Source organism: Perissodus microlepis, chromosome 15 (assembly GCF_051167445.1).
Source record: "Perissodus microlepis isolate ML-2025 ecotype Zambia chromosome 15, ASM5116744v1, whole genome shotgun sequence".
NCBI lineage: Eukaryota > Metazoa > Chordata > Actinopteri > Cichliformes > Cichlidae > Perissodus > Perissodus microlepis.
The window spans coordinates 27,063,642-27,084,517 of record NC_140475.1 but is presented as its reverse complement, the minus strand read 5'-3'; the positions used below and the strand labels follow the sequence as shown (position 1 = coordinate 27,084,517).

General features: G+C 39.4%; 1 protein-coding gene across 7 annotated transcripts in view; it reads right to left on the bottom strand.

Annotated features, from left to right (window-relative positions):
* The window catches only part of cd2ap (CD2-associated protein), a 110,714-nt gene that overhangs the window by 24,817 nt on the left and 65,021 nt on the right, over positions 1–20,876 (bottom strand). For 3 of the 7 annotated variants that reach the window (XM_084953970.1, XM_084953969.1, XM_084953974.1), the window contains exons 4-12: positions 18,695–18,795; positions 18,293–18,422; positions 16,563–16,741; positions 15,023–15,110; positions 8,903–8,997; positions 7,751–7,849; positions 6,051–6,122; positions 3,062–3,098; positions 1,984–2,046 (exon numbers count right to left, since the gene is read on the bottom strand). In XM_084953970.1, coding sequence (XP_084810096.1) covers positions 1,984–2,046; positions 3,062–3,098; positions 6,051–6,122; positions 7,751–7,849; positions 8,903–8,997; positions 15,023–15,110; positions 16,563–16,741; positions 18,293–18,422; positions 18,695–18,795 — 864 coding nt within the window. Of the gene's footprint in view, positions 1–1,983; positions 2,047–3,061; positions 3,099–6,050; positions 6,123–7,750; positions 7,850–8,902; positions 9,022–15,022; positions 15,111–16,562; positions 16,742–18,292; positions 18,423–18,694; positions 18,796–20,876 lie in introns of all 7 variants that reach the window. The other 4 variants (XM_084953972.1, XM_084953971.1, XM_084953975.1 and 1 more) reach the window with 3 other exon arrangements.

Sequence of the window (20,876 nt, the reverse complement as noted above, 5' to 3'; positions counted from 1 at the left end):
AAAGTGTTGTTTTGTTGTTGTTTTTTTAGCCCGTGGGACAGTTTTCCACCTACATACATCCTAATGAATCTGGACCCAGGACCTGGATCTTGGGTCATATCGTTTTTTTTGTGTATGGCAGTTTTTATTTATATTAAATGCAAATCACTGCTTTCTGTTTATCTTCAAATAGTGCAAGTGTTTTAGCCTTTTCTAGAAGCAGTACTTTTTGGAAGGGAAAAAAAACAAAAACAAAAAGAACCAGTGTATTTTGAAACCTAATTTCCATCGATGAAGGAAAAACATTCAAATGAACAAAAAAGTAAGCAAAAAGTAGAAGGGAGACACAATATATAAGACCCCACTAAGTCAGAGAACAAAGGCTTTAAAGAAAGTGAAGACTCGAGACAAAAACAGCAACAACAAAACAGACAAAGGAACCACAAGAGGCGCTTCTAGTAGACACAAACTCAGACTTTTGTCTTTTAGAATTTTCCATAAAAGCCATCAGAATATGAATCAATGTCTTCTAAACTTTTGAACACTAAAGTTAAACCTGTGGTTAAAGCTTTTATTGACTGTGTTCCAGTCTACCCAACATTTTTAGCAAAGTGAAGTGAGCTAGAAGGAGCTGGTGACAGTGAGGTGCTGTCTCAGGCATACCTAGTAGGGCTGCCACGATTAGTCGACTAGTCACGATTACGTCGACTATCAGAATCGTCGACGACTGATTTAATAGTCGACGCGTCGTTTGAAGCTTTGTAAGATCACTAAAGACGCAGGAATAAGTAGTGGGACTTAAGAGTGTAATAAAGGACTGAAACAGAAGATGGCAGCACTGCATGTACAAGGATGCCAGCTGCCGTTAAACCCCGAAGAAGAAGAAGTAGCTCTGTCCCAGAATTCATAGCGCAGCCCAGCTCAGTTTCCAACAATGGCGGCAGCTAGTTAGTTTTAATATTACTCTTATTATTCTTTCTGGGTCACAAAATAAACGTTTAACATATTTTCAGGCGAGAATGTAACTGTGTAAACCTCAAATATCTGCTCAGTTTATCAAGACACCACATATTTTCAAAAGCGCTCCGACGTTTTCGGAGACGTCTGTTACCCACTAGCTCGATAGCTAGCCGGGGGCAAGGCTCACTAGAGCCCGTGAGAACAACGGACTCCCGGCAAATCGTTTTCAAACCCACCGCCGTCTTTCGCTACTCAGGTTAAACATATATAAGTCACTTAGATAACTTAATGTTATTGTTTGGCTTTTTGTAGTATTTTATTTGTTCCTGAGTCGATCGGTTTGGCTGAGATTAAAGTTATAGTTTTTACACAGCTGAATAAACATCAAGCAGACAACTGATTATCAGAAGTGTGAGATGCTCAAGAATTTACTCCAGTGTCCCATTATATTTTAGATAGCAAGGAGTTTATTAAACTTCACGGAAACAATCTGCAAATTTCATTAAAATTTAATAAACTATCATCTTGTCTTTATTTTTAGTTAGGACATACCTTAAACACTTAAAGCTGTAAGCTAATGATAGTTATATAAGAGCAGATGCATGCTGCAATAAGCTGTACGTCCAATGGATCCAATGGATCTGATTAGTCGACTAATCGCAAAAATAATCGGTGACTAGTCGACTATCAAAATAATCGTTTGTGGCAGCCCTAATACCTAGTAACATTAGCTTCTTACTTCATAAATCCTCTGTTAACTTGTGTTTTTTTTTTTTTTTTCAATTTAAACCAAGTAGAGAGGAAGGCTGCTTATCCAACAGTATGCTGAGTAAAATGCCATGTGGCAGAAGTAGGATGGAGTTATGCACCGAGTGAAAAGGCCATAACAGGAAAGTAATATCGGATGGAGATCTGTGTTCAGTGCCAAATTTGGAGGGAAATGTAAAAAAAAAAAGTATTTTGATATGTGGAGCAAAGCTGTGAGCAATGTGGGGAAATGGGAACATAAAGAAGGATGCGAGCAAAGACGGAGTGCAACCGTACCTCTGTCCTCTGGCCTGACCAGATGAGGCTTCTTGTCAGCACTGGGGATCTCCGGCTTAAGAGCTGAAAAACGAAACATGGTCCACACAAGAGTCACCTCGTCTGTCTGACACGACTGACTTGAGACTCACACAACAGAAAGGAAGACACTTTCTCAAGTAAACACAACAAAGCACTGACACAAATACACTATCCTCTACCAGACACTTCCAGGCGGGTATGAAATTAGCACAGAGTTGCCAGATGACTATTACACTGTGTATGTATTGGTGGGTGCACACCAGTGTGGTTTGGTTATGTTTGACATCTACACATTAAGAAAATGTGTACGTGCACGCACACACACACACACACACACACACACACACACACACACACACACACACACACACACACACAAAAGTGCAGTCCTAGCAGGATATGAATACAAACCCTGTGGTAAAAAAAATGATGCAAATGTGCATTTTGCAAACTGTAGATGTTGCTGCTGATACCAGGGACTGCTGTCTCTATACCCAAACTCAGTCACCACACGGCCTTCTACTTGAAGTAGAAGTAGATCACACACTTTGGGCTTTCATGAATGTTTCCTCAATCAGTTAAACGTAAACAAAGAGTACATGGCAGAGGATCCAATCCTTTTTGGATTTTAATCTACTTTCTACCATGTGTATATATACTTCTTTTTTTTATGAGTTGCTACAGTTACAGGATCCCAGCATGTACACAGGTGCACTCAATGGGACATGATGATGGAAATATCCTGAGTACACAGCTGTTTCTTTTGCTTCCTTGATGATATTTCAGCAATGAAACAGCACAGACGCTGGGTATAAAGAAGGATTGAAACCAAAAAATTAACAGATTATTCTAACAATAATCTATATATTTTTTCCAAACAGTAATATTAATGCACTTCATATTTTTGAGGCGGTGTACAATAAATGCAAACACCTACTAATTCTACTTAAGAAACGAGCTGCTCAATAGCAAGAAATTTAAAGTAAGAAGCCCGTTTTCACACTTCCCACTGACTTGAGAGCAGATAATAAGACAAAGAGGTTAAACTGCTCCTTACCCGTGCTTTTAGATGGTGGAGGCGGTTTCTTCGGTTTCTGACAGGAAGACAAAAGTAGAGAGTTAATAAATGTTAGTGTGAGGATGACACAACAAAGTGATTATCTTTATTTAAAAAAAAAAAAGCAGGAGTTAAGGAGAAAGGTACAAATTCGGTTTGGTCTCTTGTTGCACTAGATTCAGTCCTGCAGTGAAATGTTGTGATTGCCTTCTTATATTAGGAGAGCAACACAGGCAGTTTAAATATTTTGTCATTTTACAGCACAGCCTTCTTTGATTACAACTCAATATATTAATTCAATGAAGATTAACCACGAGTCTGACTGTCTAACATGATTAACGCCAACACAAGTCAATATATAAGACCTACATTTTAAAGGCCTTACAATGCTGGTTTCAACCATTATTAACAGACGCACTACACAAAGTATTGCACTAATTAAAAAAAAAAAAGAAAAAAAAAAGACGAGGTTCCATCTGCTGTGAAACGGGGTGAAATAGGGTGGGAGGAGAGGCAAAGTACAGCGAGTGTCACCCGAAACCAACCCGGGCACTGCAGTATCACACTGGACGCATTTAGCACTTAGCAGGTTTACTTGCTCAGACATGTAGGTGTTGGCTGCTACTTTCAAAATGCTAAAGGTTATTGGTGTTTACATACACAGACTTAAAAAGGTTTCTCTTTATATTAATACTGTGTCTCTCATCTAACTGTTCCCAACAATAAACTTTGGCATAATTATGACAATAATGCCTGGGAACCAAAAAGATTATGTTTGAGTACGGGCAATATTTCAGTACAAGATTCGCCAGCTGACTTGTGTTGCATTAGTTAGACTGCCGCTTTGTGACATTTAATAGCTTAGGCACTGGTATCCTAATACCCATTAATAAAATCTATTTCCATAAAAATATTATGGCACTGGAGGCTAAGCAGTCAGCAGTGATGGGCTTACAGCATTCATTGAGTGAGTTATTTACTGTCCAGTCATGTTATATAACCCTAACATGACAAACACAAAAGCAGTTCTCAAAATTAATGGGGTATATATCTTTTTTTTCCCTCTTTCTTTTTTTTTTGCAAATACACACCAACATCTCTGGAAAACACTTTTAATTACTCGTCAGCATTACAATAAATCTTATATACAAAGGTGCATATGTATTGTATTGTTCCAGTTGACATTAAAGTGTGAGAGCGGGTGGCTGAAATATGTTCAAGACTTCTCTTGTTGTGTTATTTCAACATGTGCAGTTAAAGACGATTCTACCTCCCACGAATTAAATAAAAACTGATTTCATCCCAGCAATTCACATCTAAAGTAAGAGTCAAATATGGAAGGAGAGAAGGGATTATGCAGGGATTTGAGGTCACGCATGTTACATGTCAATGATAAAAGTCACACAGTGGCTCTTTTCTCAAGATTTTTATAGATTCAGTGAACGTAACAGGCTTTTATGTGTGTGTCTGATTTATAATACAGTCATGTTAAAAAAAGAAAGAAGACACACACACACCCACACCCCCACCTTGAGCATTTCAGTCAGATTGAGGTCTGGACTTTGGGCCACTGCAACACCTGGAGTCTTTCCTTTCCATTATAGATTTGCTGCTGTGCTTGGGATTATTGTTCCTGTGCGTAGCAAAGCTTTAACTGTCAGATGACTTCACTCACTCATTCATGAACATTTAACACACTAAGGCCTGATTTAGATTTAGGGAATCTTTTTAATTGTTGCAGGCTGCGTTGACCCGATATGTAATTACATTTCTTGGTGTGTGTCATAGGTTTGCTGCTGAAGCATAAATCAGGTGTAACAGAGGCCTGTAGAGTCTGAGCTGTAATTCTTGGTCACTCTTGTTTCACATGACTGTATATCTAAAGATATGGTTCAATCATCAGCATGATCCATGATTATAACTCACCTTTATGTGTATTTAAGAAAAACAAAACACGAGTCATAAGTGCAATAAAATAATCTATTAAGTGGGGAAAAAAATCCCGACTGCAAGAACAAGCAAACAAACCTAGTCTATCTTTTTATAGATCAACGTTGTTCATGTGAACAAAAAGGTAAAGATGTCATTTTAATGCAACAACGCATAGCAGTGACTTTTTCCTGTGCATATATGCATTTTCACTTGTGCCGAGCAAACAGGCTTTGTGGTACAGATCATGCAGCAACAAGCAGCACACAGCAACAGTTTGAAATGTAAAACAGAAATAGTTTTGAATATATCAGTGTAGTTCTGCTATTTCACTTCTGCTTTCCTCTGTTTCTGCGATTCAAGATTTGAATAGTTGTGCGGGGACTTTGAATTTAAAATGTGCTCCACAAAGCAGGAGCCAGAAGGTGGGGCCACAAAATGTAAGGACATAATGTAAATCAACAAAACACCAATGAGCACCAAAATACAAGAATAAAACAGTAAAGAATAATAAAAGCCACAAGTTGAAACCAGTAAATAACAAGGAATTAAAATTAAATAATAAAGGTGAGCAGCAGACCTGTGAGCGAGAAAACACCAAAACTGAAAGCAAAAATTAAATCAAATGACTCAAAACAAATCAAATTTGCACTGATTGATCTCCTATAGTAATCACTGAATGTGGCCATGGATGATAAACATAGTGTAATTTAAATAGCACCAATTCACAACAACAGAAAATTTGATGTGAATTCCTCAAGAAAGTGTATCTCAGAATGTTGACCCCTGCAGTATTAGACAGAAACACAGATCTAAAAATCTCTCATCAGCAAGCACTGTCAACAGTGGGGAGGAAGACCACCCTTTCAACAAGAAGAGACCAGTAGTAGTCACCTGCTGCGACTGTTTGGGATGGTGAGAGGAAAGTTAAGAGAAAAGGAGGAACATAATCCTGTTTTCCATCACAGGAACTATGATAGCTGCACCCATCCTTTACATACAGGCAGCTAAGGATGAAAAGAAGTGCTTGTGAATAGTTCGGGGTACTCTGGATGCTTACCTCTTCTGCCTCTGGCTTTGGTGATGATTTGATGGACCCTCTTGATGTGGGAGCCTGAACAAGAACAGAAATCTGCTAGAAAGTCACTCCAACAGCTTTCTCTGATGAGATCAATCAGTCAGACTTTCACACTATTTTACACAACCTGACGGACTGTTTAAAAACTGTCCACTGATCTCAAAAGGCTCCTTTGTACTGTAAAAAGCATTTGGACGATCACCAACAGTTACTTGCTGCATTTGGGACGTGGGAAATTTAATCCGACTTCAAGCTCCATAAAACTAATTGGTAGATGTAAGATACAGTACGCCATATGTCAAAACTGGGATTGAGTGAGCAGTGTGAAGCAGGGAGTCCTTATCTAAACCTCTGTGTTTAATTTCATGGGCAGGAAAGACCAAAAGATTTTCACACTGAAAACCAATAAAATGTAAGAAAGCTGCAGAGTTTACTACACAGCTGGGGATCAAACTGTGTAGAAAGAGCAAATCCTGAACTGCACATTCAGGAGATTTTTTGACATGCAGAGACAGATGTGGGAAACACAATGTGGAACGCCAGAGTGGTGATGTTACGCATAGGTAGAGTGGTGATTGCCTGAAAGGTAGGTTTGTACAGGAATCGAAGCATAAACAGTGCAAAGTTTTTGTTTTACCCCAGGCTACATCAAGCTGAACTGAGCAGATGAGGGCAAGAATTAAAACACAGCAACAGGAACTAGAAGCCAGGAAATTTTCAAAAAAGAAAAAAAAGAATGTGTGTGGATTAAACAATTCACTTTGGAAAGTCTCCTGGAGTCCACTGAAAGCATCCAGAGGATGAAACCAAACTGCAATGTTTTCCTTAAGAGGAGTTTAGATGACTTAATCTATACATCTAACCATCATAGTGACTTTGCAAAGGAACTGAACAAGACTTCAGGACACAACATCTAAAAACAGTTTTAGAGTTGCACATGGAGATGACCTCAAATGATACGGAAAACACCACAGTGCTACATCCCTGTGGGGCTCATTCTCATGCGCAGCATTAACGTGCTGTCAGTCACCAGAATGTGATTTTCCTAAGTGTACTGATAAGCTGATGAAGAGATGAGAGTTTGAATGACATCATATTTACTCCTCCTGATTGGTCCGTGTGAACAGAAAACAAACCAGGACTAAAACATAGTACTGCATAATTTCTTTTTCATTGGTCCAAATCAAATTGAGTTCAGGTTAAAAAACTGAATTAATTTATTGACGTTTGGTTTTAATTTATACGCACAGTATATCCGCTGTGACTGGTTAATGGATGAGGGGGAATGGAAAGATGATTTTATAGTAGTATATAAACACATGGGGAAGTTCAGCAAAAGGACTGAGTGCATCATGGGAAGTCCCCCAGCAGTCTAAGCCAATAGCAGCATTACTACGGGATAGCTAAGTGTTAACTGCTCCAGAATGAAGAGAATGAAGTAAGCCTCTAAGGATCACTCTGGATGTTTCTAAATTTTGCATCACTGCAAATATAAAGAACATATCCTTGTATCTTGTTTACTCTCATATTTTGCACCATGAACACCACCCACCACACCCTCCTGAGTCTCATGAGTCCCTCGGTTAACTTAAAGAATCTATAACAGATGATCTAGTAACGAATGACTAGGAATGTTGACTGTAGACCATAATGAGTTCATTCTGTTCTTTTTCCAATCCCACCTCTTTCTCTGCTTCAGAAATCATGACGACGAAGTTGTCAGGGAAGACGCCTTCTTTGCCTCCAACTTCGCCTCGCCACCAGCCCGGCTCTCCTGTGTCCTGTGACAGAGGCAACAGAAAACAATGAGTGGAGGTTAGCATGACATCACACGTATGTCCAATAAGGCTGTTGTTTTTTCTTTATTTAAAACTAATGTAATTTCTTTTTTGAAAAAAAAAAAAAGTTTTTTATTACTTTGAAAACTACATAGCCTGAACCCTGACCCTACGCCATCAGGAGTCTTGGCAATCAAGGAGTCAAAGAAAATATGTAAAACAGGACAGGGAAAAACAAAAAGACCAGCTTAAAAAAACAAAAAAAAAAAAAAACTTAACTCCCTCTACAAATATATCAAAACTTGTTTTCATTTGAATGCACTTTTCTCGTTTCACCACTAGATGGCGGCAGCTTCCCAAGAATTACAAGAAACCATGTGTTGCTTCCACTTTTCTCTCTTGCAATGCAGCTATAGGGCTGTTATGAACTCCCCACACCTAAATAATTACATCCAGTTCTGAGAGCTAGGTTATAAGAGTGTAACTGGTTTGATACAAGTCCATGCTACAGTATTGTTTGTGCGGTTGGCTGCAAAATGAAAGCAGTACAATGTTCATGTTGTAGATGCGTAAATGGTAAAAATGGGTGATTTCAGGCAGCATGAAGATTTTATAATGTTGCTGTGAAACAATAACTTGTATGAGGTGCTGAAAACAAAAGCAAAGAACAGTTTGTTTTTTGCCAGGCAACATAACAGTATCATCATACAACAAGCAGAAATGAAATGTTATTATTGCTAAATTACAGTGATATAATGCTTTTATACAGTGTTATATGTGCCTAAGTGCTAAGCACAAGCTATTTTAGCCTGTTGCTACATTGCTGCTAGGCAACATTATGACATTATGATATCAGATGATACACATTTAGCTGCTCAACTCCTGATCATGTGAGAAGAGTTGGTGCACACAGACATGTAACAGGATTGCACATTGCCTTTTTGCTAAAGTTCCCTTGTTCTTCACCTGTTCTTCTGCTTCACATTTTGGGTTGTGACACTGACGAAAAGGTATTTCATTACACAAGTTTACAGCATGAGTCACCTGGAAGCTTACCTTGCTCAGCACGTGGACAATATCGCCTTCGTTCAGGGTGAGCTCGTCCTCGTTTGTGGCTTTGTAAGCGTATGCCACCTTACAGTACTCTTTAGCTGTGGAAACCAAAACATTGGCTTCTATTATAGATTGAAGACACAAAGAAAAATCACCAATACACTACTTTATTCACCTTGTCACCACATTTGTCTCTTTACTAAAAGACGAAAAATATTAAACAGTATCTATATTTCAAGAGCAACCTCGGGAATATTTTCATGTTTCTCAGCCAGATAGTGTGATGTGAGAAGCACGGGAAGCCTGCCCAGTGTTCTACATCAATTTCTCACTCAATTTCTAACTCCGAGTTACATATAAAACAAAAAAATATAAACCTATAAACAAAAGCAACATGCATTAGCTAGTAGCAAACAATTGCTATCAATTTTTATTCATATTTTATTCAAAGTGAGGTGCTAAGCAAACATCATGTTGAATACGTAAAGGCAAAAAAGGAGCACATAAAAACTTTCAATAATCTCATTTACACTTATCCAGACCAACAAATATGCTAACCCTTCACCCAAAAGGCAATCGACTTTTAATCATTCATCAATCAATCATCAATCGATCTATGACAATATCTGTGGCAGTTCTGCAGGGGCAGCAGGATGAGCAGTGACCTCCCTTTCTCCACCTGCTTCCTCCAACTTTCAGACATTAACAGGCCAGCTGAGAGTTACAACCTCTGTAGTTTGTCCTAAGACCTCCTCCCTGCAGGATAACACCTCGGCCTGGAGGCGTCCATCCCATCCCATCCCATCCTATCCCAGCTCACTCTTTTTTGACGTGGAAGAGTAGCAGCTCCACTCCAAGCCCCTCCTGAAAGACCAAGATCGCCGCCCATCAGGAAAGCAGAGCCTAGCCACAATTCAGAAAAAGCTAATTTCTGCTTCTTTTATCCATGACCTCAAGCCAGCACCTGTCTAACTGCTGTATATGAATGACCTGGCCAGGACAAACAGCTGAATTTGAGATTCATCACCTTTTTCCTCTCAGGTTTTGTGCAAGTCTCTTTTTACCTTTTTTTTCTTCAACAATGGGATTCTAATCATTCCTGCATTTATTGGACACACTCGTTAAACATTCCCAGTGCCGACGGTAAAAGAATGCTCGGCTTTAATGAGCTGTCAAACATTTTCTGTAGCACAAACAAATTCCCAGCAGCTACAGATCAGGCAAGCAGAAACCTCGAAAAGGAAGTTTAGCCCATTCTTGTGAGAACTGTTTCAGCTCAGTCACATTCTCGGGATGTCAAGTGTAAACAGCTACTGAGGTCAATCCAGAGGTTCTCTACAGGGTTTGGGCTCCAACTGAATCGCCTCAATCGGTGAAGGTTGTCGGTGATGTCATTCAGTGCTCTTACTTAGATATTTATTTTTGTTTTTAAGAAAAATAAGAGCCACATATGAGGATATTCGTTTAAAATTTTGATAGAACAGTAGCAGTATAATGTCCTCGTAAGTGAACATCAGGCCCTTGTAGAGCAAAATTGAGTATTTTGGTCTAAATAACCCAAAATGTGATGTCCACATATGTGGACGCCAGGTCCTAGGAGGTTAAGGATCATTCACAATAGGAATAAAAAAATAAAAAAAAACAGCAGAGAGCACAGAACCTCAGTGAAACTCAGTAACTTGTACTTGAATGACAGGGGGAATACCTGGTAGGATTGCTAAGTGACTAGAACGCTGAATGACCAAGCAGCTACTAGCAATACTGTTACTGTTACTTTCAAAGCAGTGTATGACAAGGCCGAGTACAATTCAATTCAATTTTATTTATATAGCGCCAAATCACAACAAAAGTCGCCTCAAGGCGCTTCATAGATACAGAAAAAAACCCAACAATCATATGACCCCCTATGAGCAAGCACTTTGGCGACAGTGGGAAGGAAAAACTCCCTTTTAACAGGAAGAAACCTCCGGCAGAACCAGGCTCAGGGAGGGGCGGCCATCTGCTGCGACCGGTTGGGGTGAGAGAAGGAAGACAGGATAAAAGACATGCTGTGGAAGAGAGACAGAGGTTAATAACAGATATGATTCAATGCAGAGAGGTCTATTAATACATAGTGAGTGAGAAAGGTGACTGGAAAGGAAAAACTCAATGCATCATGGGAATCCCCGGCAGCCTACGTCTATTGCAGCATAACTAAGGGAGGATTCAGGGTCACCTGGTCCAGCCCTAACTATATGCTTTAGCAAAAAGGAAAGTTTTATGCCTAATCTTAAAAGTAGAGATAGTGTCCGTCTCCCGAATCCAAACTGGAAGCTGGTTCCACAGAAGAGGGGCCTGAAAACTGAAGGCTCTCCCTCCCATTCTACTTTTAAATACTCTAGGAACAACAAGTAGTTCTGCAGAGCGAGAGCGAATAGCTCTAATAGGGTGATATGGTACTACAAGGTCATTAAGATAAGATGGGGCCTGGTTAGACATGCAGCTTGTGGGGTAGGTTAATTGGATAATCCAAATTGCCACTAGGTGTGAATGTGCGAGTGAATGTGAGTGCGAATGCTTGTCTGTCCCTGTGTGTTGGCCCTGCGACAGACTGGCGACCTGTCCAGGATGTACCCCGCCTCTCGCCCTATGACAGCTGGGATAGGCTCCAGCGCCCCCCGCGACCCTGAAAAGGATAAGCGGAAGCGAATGGATGGATGGATGGATGGGGCCTGGTTATTTAAGACCTTGTATGTGAGGAGCAGGATTTTGAATTCAATTCTGGATTTAACAGGAAGCCAATGAAGGGAAGCCAAAACAGGAGAAATATGCTCTCTCTTTCTAGTCCCTGTCAGTACTCTTCTGCAGCATTGTGGATTAGCTGAAGGCTTTTCAGCGAGTTTTTTGGACATCCTGATAATAATGAATTGCAGTAGTCCAGCCTGTAAGTAATAAATGCATGAACTAGTTTTTCAGCGTCACTCTGAGACAGGATATTTCTAATTTTAGAGATGTTGCGCAAATGGAAGAACGCAGTCTTACATATTTGTTTAATATGTGCGTTGAAGGACATATCCTGGTCAAAAATGACTCCAAGGTTCCTCACAGCGTTACTGGAGGCCAAGGTAATGCCATCCAGAGTAAGAATCTGGTTAGATACCATATTTCTAAGATTTTCAAGGCCGAGTACAATAACCTCAGTGTTATCTGAATTAAGAAGCAGAAAGTTAGTGGCCATCCAGGTCTTTATGTCTTTAAGACATTCCTGCAGTTTAACTAATTGGTGTGTGTTATCTGGCTTCATAGATAGATAGAGCTGGGTGTCATCTGCATAGCAGCGAAAATTTATGCTATGTCTTCTAATGATGCTGCCTAGGGGAAGCATTCATAGTGTAAACAGAATTGGTCCTAGCACTGAACCCTGTGGAACTCCATAATTAGCCTCAGTGTGTGAAGAGGACTCTCCATTTACATGTACAAATTGGAGTCTATTAGATAGATATGATACAAACCACTGCAGCACAGTACCTGTAATACCTACAGCATGTTCTAATCGCTCTAATAGGATATTATGGTCAACAGTATCGAACGCTGCACTAAGGTCTAGCAGGACAAGCACAGAGATGAGTCCACTATCAGAGGCCAATAGAAGATCATTTGTAACCTTCACTAAAGCTGTTTCTGTGCTGTGATGAGCTCTGAAACCTGACTTAAACTCTTCAAATAAGCCATTCCTCTGAAGATGATCAGTTAGCTGTTTGACAACTACTCTTTCAAGGATTTTTGATATGAAAGGAAGGTTGGAGATTGGCCTATAATTAGCTAAGACTGCTGGGTCTAGAGGTGGCTTTTTGAGTAAAGGTTTAACTACAGCCAGCTTGAAGGCCTGTGGTACATAGCCGACCATTAGAGATAGGTTGATCATATTTAAGATCGAAGAATCAATTAATGGCAGGACTTCTTTGAGCAGTTTTGTAGGAATGGGGTCTAAAAGACACGTTGATGGTTTGGAGGAAGTAATTATTGAAGTTAACTCAGAAAAATCAATTGGAGAAAAAGAGTCTAACTTAACATCAATGGTACTAAGAGTAGCTGTAGATAATATTACATCTGTGGGATGATTATTGGTAATTTTTTCTCTAATGATAAAAATTTTATTTGTGAAGAAGTTCATGAAGTCATTACTAGTTAACGTTAAAGGGATGGTTGGCTCAAAAGAGCTCTGACTGTTTGTCAGCCTGGCTACAGTGCTGAAGAGAAACCTGGGGTTGGTCTTATTTTCTTCAATCAGTGACGAATAGTAAGATGTTCGGGCTTTGCGGAGGGCTTTCTTATAAAGCAACAAACTATTTCTCCAGGCTAAATGATGATCCTCTAAATTTGTGACACGCCATTTCCTCTTCAGCCTACGAGTCATCTGCTTTAGGCTACGTGTTTGAGAATTATACCACGGAATCAGGTACTTCTGATTTGAGACCTTAGTTTTCACCGGAGCTACAGTATCCAGAGTCGTACGTAGTGAGGAGGTAAAATTATTAACAAGATAATCGACCTCTGTTGGAGTAGTATTCAGATAGCTGCTCTGCACTATGTTGGTACAGGGCATTGAAGATAATAACAGTGGGTGGATTATATTCTTAAACTACCAAGTGTAAATGTGTGAACGTTGGACAGAAAGCACTGACATGTAGAAAAAGTGCTTATGAATGTTATAGAATGTGCTTTGAGCGCTATAAAACAACATGACTATTTACCATTTAACACGTTTATTAGACACACAAATATTTTAGAAAAATGCCAAAAACGTTTAAAAAAAATGTTTAAAACTATAAACACTATTTTGACATTTGTGGGCGATTAACATGGTCCTTATTCACACAGTGTGACCATAGAAATATTTTCATACAACCTCCTCTGGCCTTGATAACATCTGGTATTCTGGCATTGTTTTTATGCAGTTTGACAGTTTCTTTTATTAGTTCCCATAGGCTAGCTGTCTGATTATCTTTGAATCCACTAAATTCCAAATCTGTTTAATAGGACTCAAGTCCAGACTTTGACCTGGTTGGCCCATCAGTTCCAGCACTCCAGATTCCTTCTTCTGGGTCTCTGCACAGCTTTGAAGCCTGCTTGGGTCATTGTCTTATTGTTATATGAACCGACAACTGATCTGATCCTTCTGTGTCTAGTACTTATAGCTTCAGTACATTTAATCAAACAGAATATTCAAACAAAAAGGCTATACTTTCTGTCCAAGAATGCAAGCAAATAACTCATTTGGCATTTGAATCAAAAAATAATCATGTGCTTCATTATTTACTCTGTAAATTCATGGATAATAATAATACTTATTATTATATTTTAGCATTAAAAAAAATTCAGATGAAAGCACCTGTGCATACTGGTGGATTGACCATGACAGAAGCATAAAAGGGATTTCTTACCAATACTGTTAATGTGGGACAGCTGTGGCCTAAATCCTACACTGGGGGGCAGACTAATACATCTATCAGGTACTGCGCGAGGCCAGGTTTACTCTGGGCTTAATGATGTACACTTAAATTCATTTCACATAGTCCTTTTCGTAGAAAGTTAAGAACCCACTGCCACCGAGAAACAAACTCACCTCTACCAGATTTGTTGCAGGTTTCCTGCTTGTTAATTTTCTGAAATAAACTACAGAGCGTTAGTGCATGTGGGAAATAGTTCCAACTACATCTTGTCAACAAATGCAAAGCTGCATCAGATCCACCAATATACCAGTAGCTCACAGATATGCTGAACGCTTTAACAACATCACCAGTAATGCACTAATGCTTCATTTAGGTTCATTAATATAAACACGCACAGGTGACTCTTTTTTGCATGTTGGCAGCTAAATGGTCAGTGCTGCTCCATACTCCTCCATAATCAATACCCCTTAGCAGAAAAGGGATGCATGTAGATCACACTTCAGATTTTACAGTACATTTTAAGGCTTGCAATTCCACTCTGTAGACAGTTTTGAACCAAGGTTTTCAGTATTTAAAATCAATAAATCTCACAACAAGATAAACAAAAAGACAAACATCACTCTCATACAGATCTATAGACTGGTGACAGAAATAACACTAATGCACCTGAAGTATGTTTGTAGTGTGTTACCTTTGGCTTTGCTGTCTCCATCCGCTTTCTGTGAATCTGTCGTGTTGGGAGGGGCGGGCTTTGCAGCAAGGGGTATTGATGGGATTGGCTAAAATGAAGCAAACCATACAGATGGGAATGATTTATCAGACATGAGTGGACAGTGTTTGGAGGCGTGTTGTCTGTTGAACAGTGTGTCTGAACTGAAATGAGTGGAATAATCCAAACAGCTTTCCCTTTTTTTTTTTCTTTTTCTTTTTTTAAAATGACATCGGATGGACTGTGTTGCTAATTATGACGTTAGTAGTTACGGATCATAGGACGCAGCAGGAAAGAAGAATGACAAGTGCTTCAGTCACAGGCAAGAAAAACAGAGCATGAAGATAAAGAATCCTGAGAAATGTTTGAAAGCCAGCAACAATGAGGTGCTAAAAGGAATAGGTATGAATCAGTTTTTAAGGTTTTGGGGGTTTATTTGAGTGGGGTTGGGGGGGTCCCCTAAGAGGTGCAATAAGTCAAAGTCAGACAGTAGTGTATGAGGGATGATGAAGGTCACATGAAGATACCTGAAGCTGTGAAAAAGACTGTGGGAGAACATGTGAAATGTGGTGGTATGTAAGGAGTGGAGGAGAGTGGGGGAAGCTGAGCTAGTGATAAAGACAGAGTGTGAAAGCTGTTGTGAAGAAGAGAGAGAGAGAGGCAAAGTTTCAGAAAAACAATAAACGCTATACTAATTATTCACTGAGCTTATGCATCGAGTTGTTTATCAGGAGCCGGCTGAGATTTACTCTTTCCACATTTGAGAAAATTATACTTAACACAAGCTGTGGCTTAAAATAGTGTCAGGTGAAGGTGAAAGTTCTGGCTTGGATTTACTGTGATGATAGCAACAAGTGTGTTCATTAAAATAAACATTAATGTAGGTATGGTCCTTCAGTGTCCACAGTAACATATTAGCCTCATGAGTGTCAGACTGAACAGAAGAGCTGACAAGCTAACATAAAAATAATCATTACAGATATGACTTGAATCACACATGGGGTGTCAACCAACAGAAACATACAGCACACTAAGATCATGTAATAATACTGTCCTAATATAATCCTATCATGGCCTGATGTTGTCAAGATATGACACAATATTTTCGCAATGTGATACTTTTAGGATAGAATATTGTGACAACATGATACTATCACAATAGGACATGATACTATTACAGTACAATACTGTCACAATATCAAGATGTGATATTATCACAGTAATATAAGGATTTGATGTTGTTACGATATGGTTACCAGAACGAAGTCAAATAACATAAGGATACAACACTAAACCACTTGGATACAATTCTGTCATGTCACAATAATATTATGACACACTGCCCTCAGTAATGCATGGTATTAATCAAACACTGATTCTGTGATGCTTGATACAAGGAAATCCACAATATCACGATTTCTATAACTGCAGGAAAAACGGGAAAAAAACGTGTGGCAGTTCGATTTATGGCGAGCAGCTTTTGCCTGATGTCTGCCATTACTGTGGTGTAAATCGCACTTACATTTTCGTTCTTCTCCTCTTTGTCAGGGGTTTGCACTGAGTGCCGTTTTTTGTACGAAGCATCTTTGAAAATATCTCCGAAGCCGACTCCTTTGATCTTCTTGGGCTGGGCAATGCCTCCGTTCCCTGGAGTGGGCAATGGTGAGGTGGGTGTGCCAATGCTTTCCGCTCCATTTCCATCTGATTGAGACAGAGTTTGAGTTAACAGGGGTTCATTTTACTATTACTGTAGTACTTTATAAGACACCAGAAGAGTCTGTTTTCAGCCGCCAGTCAGTGCTGCAACTGTGATTTACTTCTTAAACAGGGTATTCCATCTCAAATCATAGTGGGGCTTCTGCTTGACCATCACAATAATAATACTTTTAAAGTGAAATTCTTAGTTACAAAGTCAAGGAAATGCTGTTTTCATCCAACTTTCATAGTGAATTAAGCACCTATGACAAGCGGTACCATAAAAACAAAAATATCCGTCAATGGTCTAATCCAAAGCCAGGGAAGATTAAAATCAGTCTCAGCTGAGCATGATTCATTTAGGAAGTGTTCAGATTAAAACTGGTCTGGTCTGGTCACAAATCTAACAATTGCATGCAGTGTAGATCAGTCATAGCTAGCTGGATAGTCATTTGTTCGGCTTCATTGCTAACGTTATCACTAGCAAAGTCATATCCCGGTAGAAATGCTAGTTTATCAGCTTGCCAAATTACTTCAGCAGCTAACATGATCCATGTTACTAAATTCTGTACAATATGAAATGGTGTTGATAGTTGAGCTAAGCAGCTCTGTCAGTAATGCAAACATTTACCTTTCACAGTCACAATCAACATAAAAGGTAGTCACCCAGCTAGCTGTGGTTTAGCTACACAACATATCTGGCTTTTATCGTTTCATAAAAAACGTGTTAACTCTGCTGTCATTGTCCTACAGTATACACACACACACACACACACACACACACACACACACACACACACACACACACACACACACAAACTGACTGATAGAACTTTCCTCCAATACGCTCACTGACTGCCATCAATCTGTGGATCCTAAATTGACTTTTTTTTAAAGAGCTGCTGTATCTCTCAGTCATAGAAGAACCAGGCAGAAGGCTTAAAAACATGCAGCTGTAGACTAAACAACTTAGCCTACTGGCTTGTTGAGGCTTTTTTCAGACGGACTGCATTCTAAACTGAACGGCTTCATTAACTGCACTTAATTCTACTAACAATGAAGTAATGACCTTTAAATACAGAAACAAGACAGCTCAACTAACAAGCTCTAGATTTAGAAAATAACCAGCAGTGTTCACTGTGTCTGATGAATGCAAAACACACTTCAGTGTGTTTTGCTGTGTAGCAGTGTGCAAAACAGTGAAAACCGAGTGATCTCCTGTTGCTTCCAACTTTCTCTGATCATTTTATTGTGGTTAAAATCATATCACACTCCTACCACCACAGCTCTGAGGTATTTGTACCATAAACACTATTGTATAAGTGGTATTTATGGTTTATTAAATGATTAGCACACTGACTAAAGACAAATTACACAAAGTTAGTAAATTCAAGACAAAACACTCAAACTAACTCAACATAGCTTTGCTCAACTCTGCAAAAACCCACCTTTCCAGCTTTCTTTCATGTCCTATTGCCTAACTTGCCTAAGCAAACATAAAATACCAGCACGCCAAATGTTTTTAAATTCAGCTGCACCCTTTTTTAAAATTTTTACCAGTGTCATCTGCTCTGCTGGTGTCATTGGACTCTCCGACGTCTCCCATGGGCTCCAGCTCTTTGACAAAGTTGGAGGGAAAAAGGCCTGATTTACCGTTCAAGGTGCCGCTCCACCAGCCCTCTTCTACCTGTGCACATGTCAAATAAAGCAATCAGTCCTGATTGTGTAGAGAGATTGAGAGGTTCAGTCAGAACATTCTGATGCCATGAGGGCAACAAGAAAGGTCCAAAGCAAAAGGAAAAGTGAAAAACTTTTCCCACAGCACAGCCACTGACATCTCTCACTTGCCAAAATGTGTCTGCACTGCAAAACCATAACATTCATGTAACACTACACCTATACACAAGGAAGCAGTTAGACTAAAAAGTGTCTTCAATGGGGCCTGGTTTTTCACAGTACCTCTTCAGTGATCTCTACGATGTCTCCAACTTTCAGCTCCAGCTCGTCTTCGTTCTGCGGTTGATACTCAAATAGAACCTTGCACTGTCTCTTCTTAGGCTCTGAGAAGAAGAAGAAAAAAGCAGACCTGCGTTTGCTGTTTGTAAACCTGCTTGCCTGCAAAGTAAAAGTAAGCGATGCAGGAAAGCAACAAAGGCGTGGACACAGCCAGTGGGATGGCCTTTAATGAAAAGCTCGCCCATAAGGAACTCTTCTACAAGGTGATCATACAGCATGAAGTAGCCCCGCCCTATTGATCAAGCAAAGCTGTGCAGAATATTCAAAGAATATGGATATTCACATAGGTCATTTAGTGAAATGTTTTTAATCAACCTTAGAATTCTTTTTTTTTTTTTTCTAGAAAATATCACTTCTAATAGAAAGGTGCTGCTAGTAGCATTAGCCTTTATTTAATAAACGAATGGTTTAACCAACTTACTGACAGTATGCAACATTTTAGAGTTTAAATTACCGTTTATGATTACACATTTAACTGTCTTTAAAGATGCCAAGTAATCATTGATTCCAATAGTCCAATACATTGGCCAATATTTTACACGAGACTTTCCTCATAACGGTTGTATTTGTTTGTTCTGCTTTTATTTACTTGTTTACACTCTTGCCCAACTGTCTTCTGTGTTTGTGACATCATTTATATGTTATAAATGCAGCTCAGCAAACAGCCAATATTGGCTAATAACAACCAACCATGGATAAAGAAATCAGTCAAGCTCCAAAAGAGACGTTTATATATGAATTTGTGTTCTTGGCACCACAAAAAGTATCAAAACTATAAAGCCCAAAGACTGTATATCAAAGACAATGTAGCAACTGTGACCTCACACTAGGGCTGCACGATTAATCGTTAGAAAATCGCGATCTCAATTCATACTTATGTGCGATCTCATTTCCAAATGACAACGATTTAATAAAATAAAATAAAAAAGACGACGACGATTGTACCGCATTTTGATCCGGGACGTAGTCTGCGTGAAAACAAGCGCTCACTCTTCCTGCTCAACAAATGACAAGGGCGGAGCCTTATACCACGTGATACAGAAGCTGGCTGCTAAAATTGGCAGGGAAAAAACAACGGAGAGCACGTCAGGGATGACGAGAAAGTGACAGGAGAAAATCCGTCCCGGTCAACCACCCAAACATCAATAACGGGAACCTTATACAGTGCTTCCCTATACCCGTCGAACTCCCGCAGGCACAAAGAAATTACGGAGGCTATTACTTATCACCTGACCAAAGATATGGCTCCCATCAACACTGTGCAAAACGAGGGATTTAGGAAAATGATCAACACCCTAGACAAACGCTACACAGTGCCGTCCCGCAACTATTTTTCTATTGTTGCACTACCTGCTCTATACACGCAGTGTCGAGCAACGGTGGAGATGGAATTTCAAGCAGTAACACATTTTGCAGCAACGACAAAATGTGAGACATTTGTTGTTTTTATGTTTATTTATTGTTTTTATGTTCAGTCTCAACTGTTACGAAGTTGATGTGCAGTTAATAAGTGCAATAAATATTTATATTGGAAAAGAAAATCGTGAGAGAATCGTGATCTCAATTCTAAGCAAAAAAAAAATCGTGATTCTCATTTTATGCAAAATCGTGCAGCCCTACCTCACACACTGGGTTTCAAGTTTTATTTTTTAAAGCTGGAGCCTTCTCCATCTTCTCCAGGCGTGACAAGGGGAGGATCATACTGAGAACTGAGAACCCAAAGGATATGGCACACTCAGCTAGTCAACTCAATCAGAAGGTGGGTCTATCCTATTCTCTACCACATTACTTTCTGACCTCGTGCTCTCCCTGCCTGCTCTGTGCAGCTCGATGTGGTTGGACACTGAATAATATCATAAATTCAGTTAGGCCATGCATGCCATCTCCCTCTGGGTCATATGTCGTTACACTGAGTTCACTGTGGTTGCAGAGCAGGACAAGGACTACAAGCAGCACAATATAAACTCCAACAACATAAACAACCCTCTGTCACAAAAAGAATCCAAAGAATACAGATTTATTTTCTATTACAGTTTTTCAATTTATAATAAATCAAAATTGTAATAAGAAAAAAAAAAATCAAAGAAGGAAAGTGGAAATAGATTAGCTCTACGCTTTGTTTCTA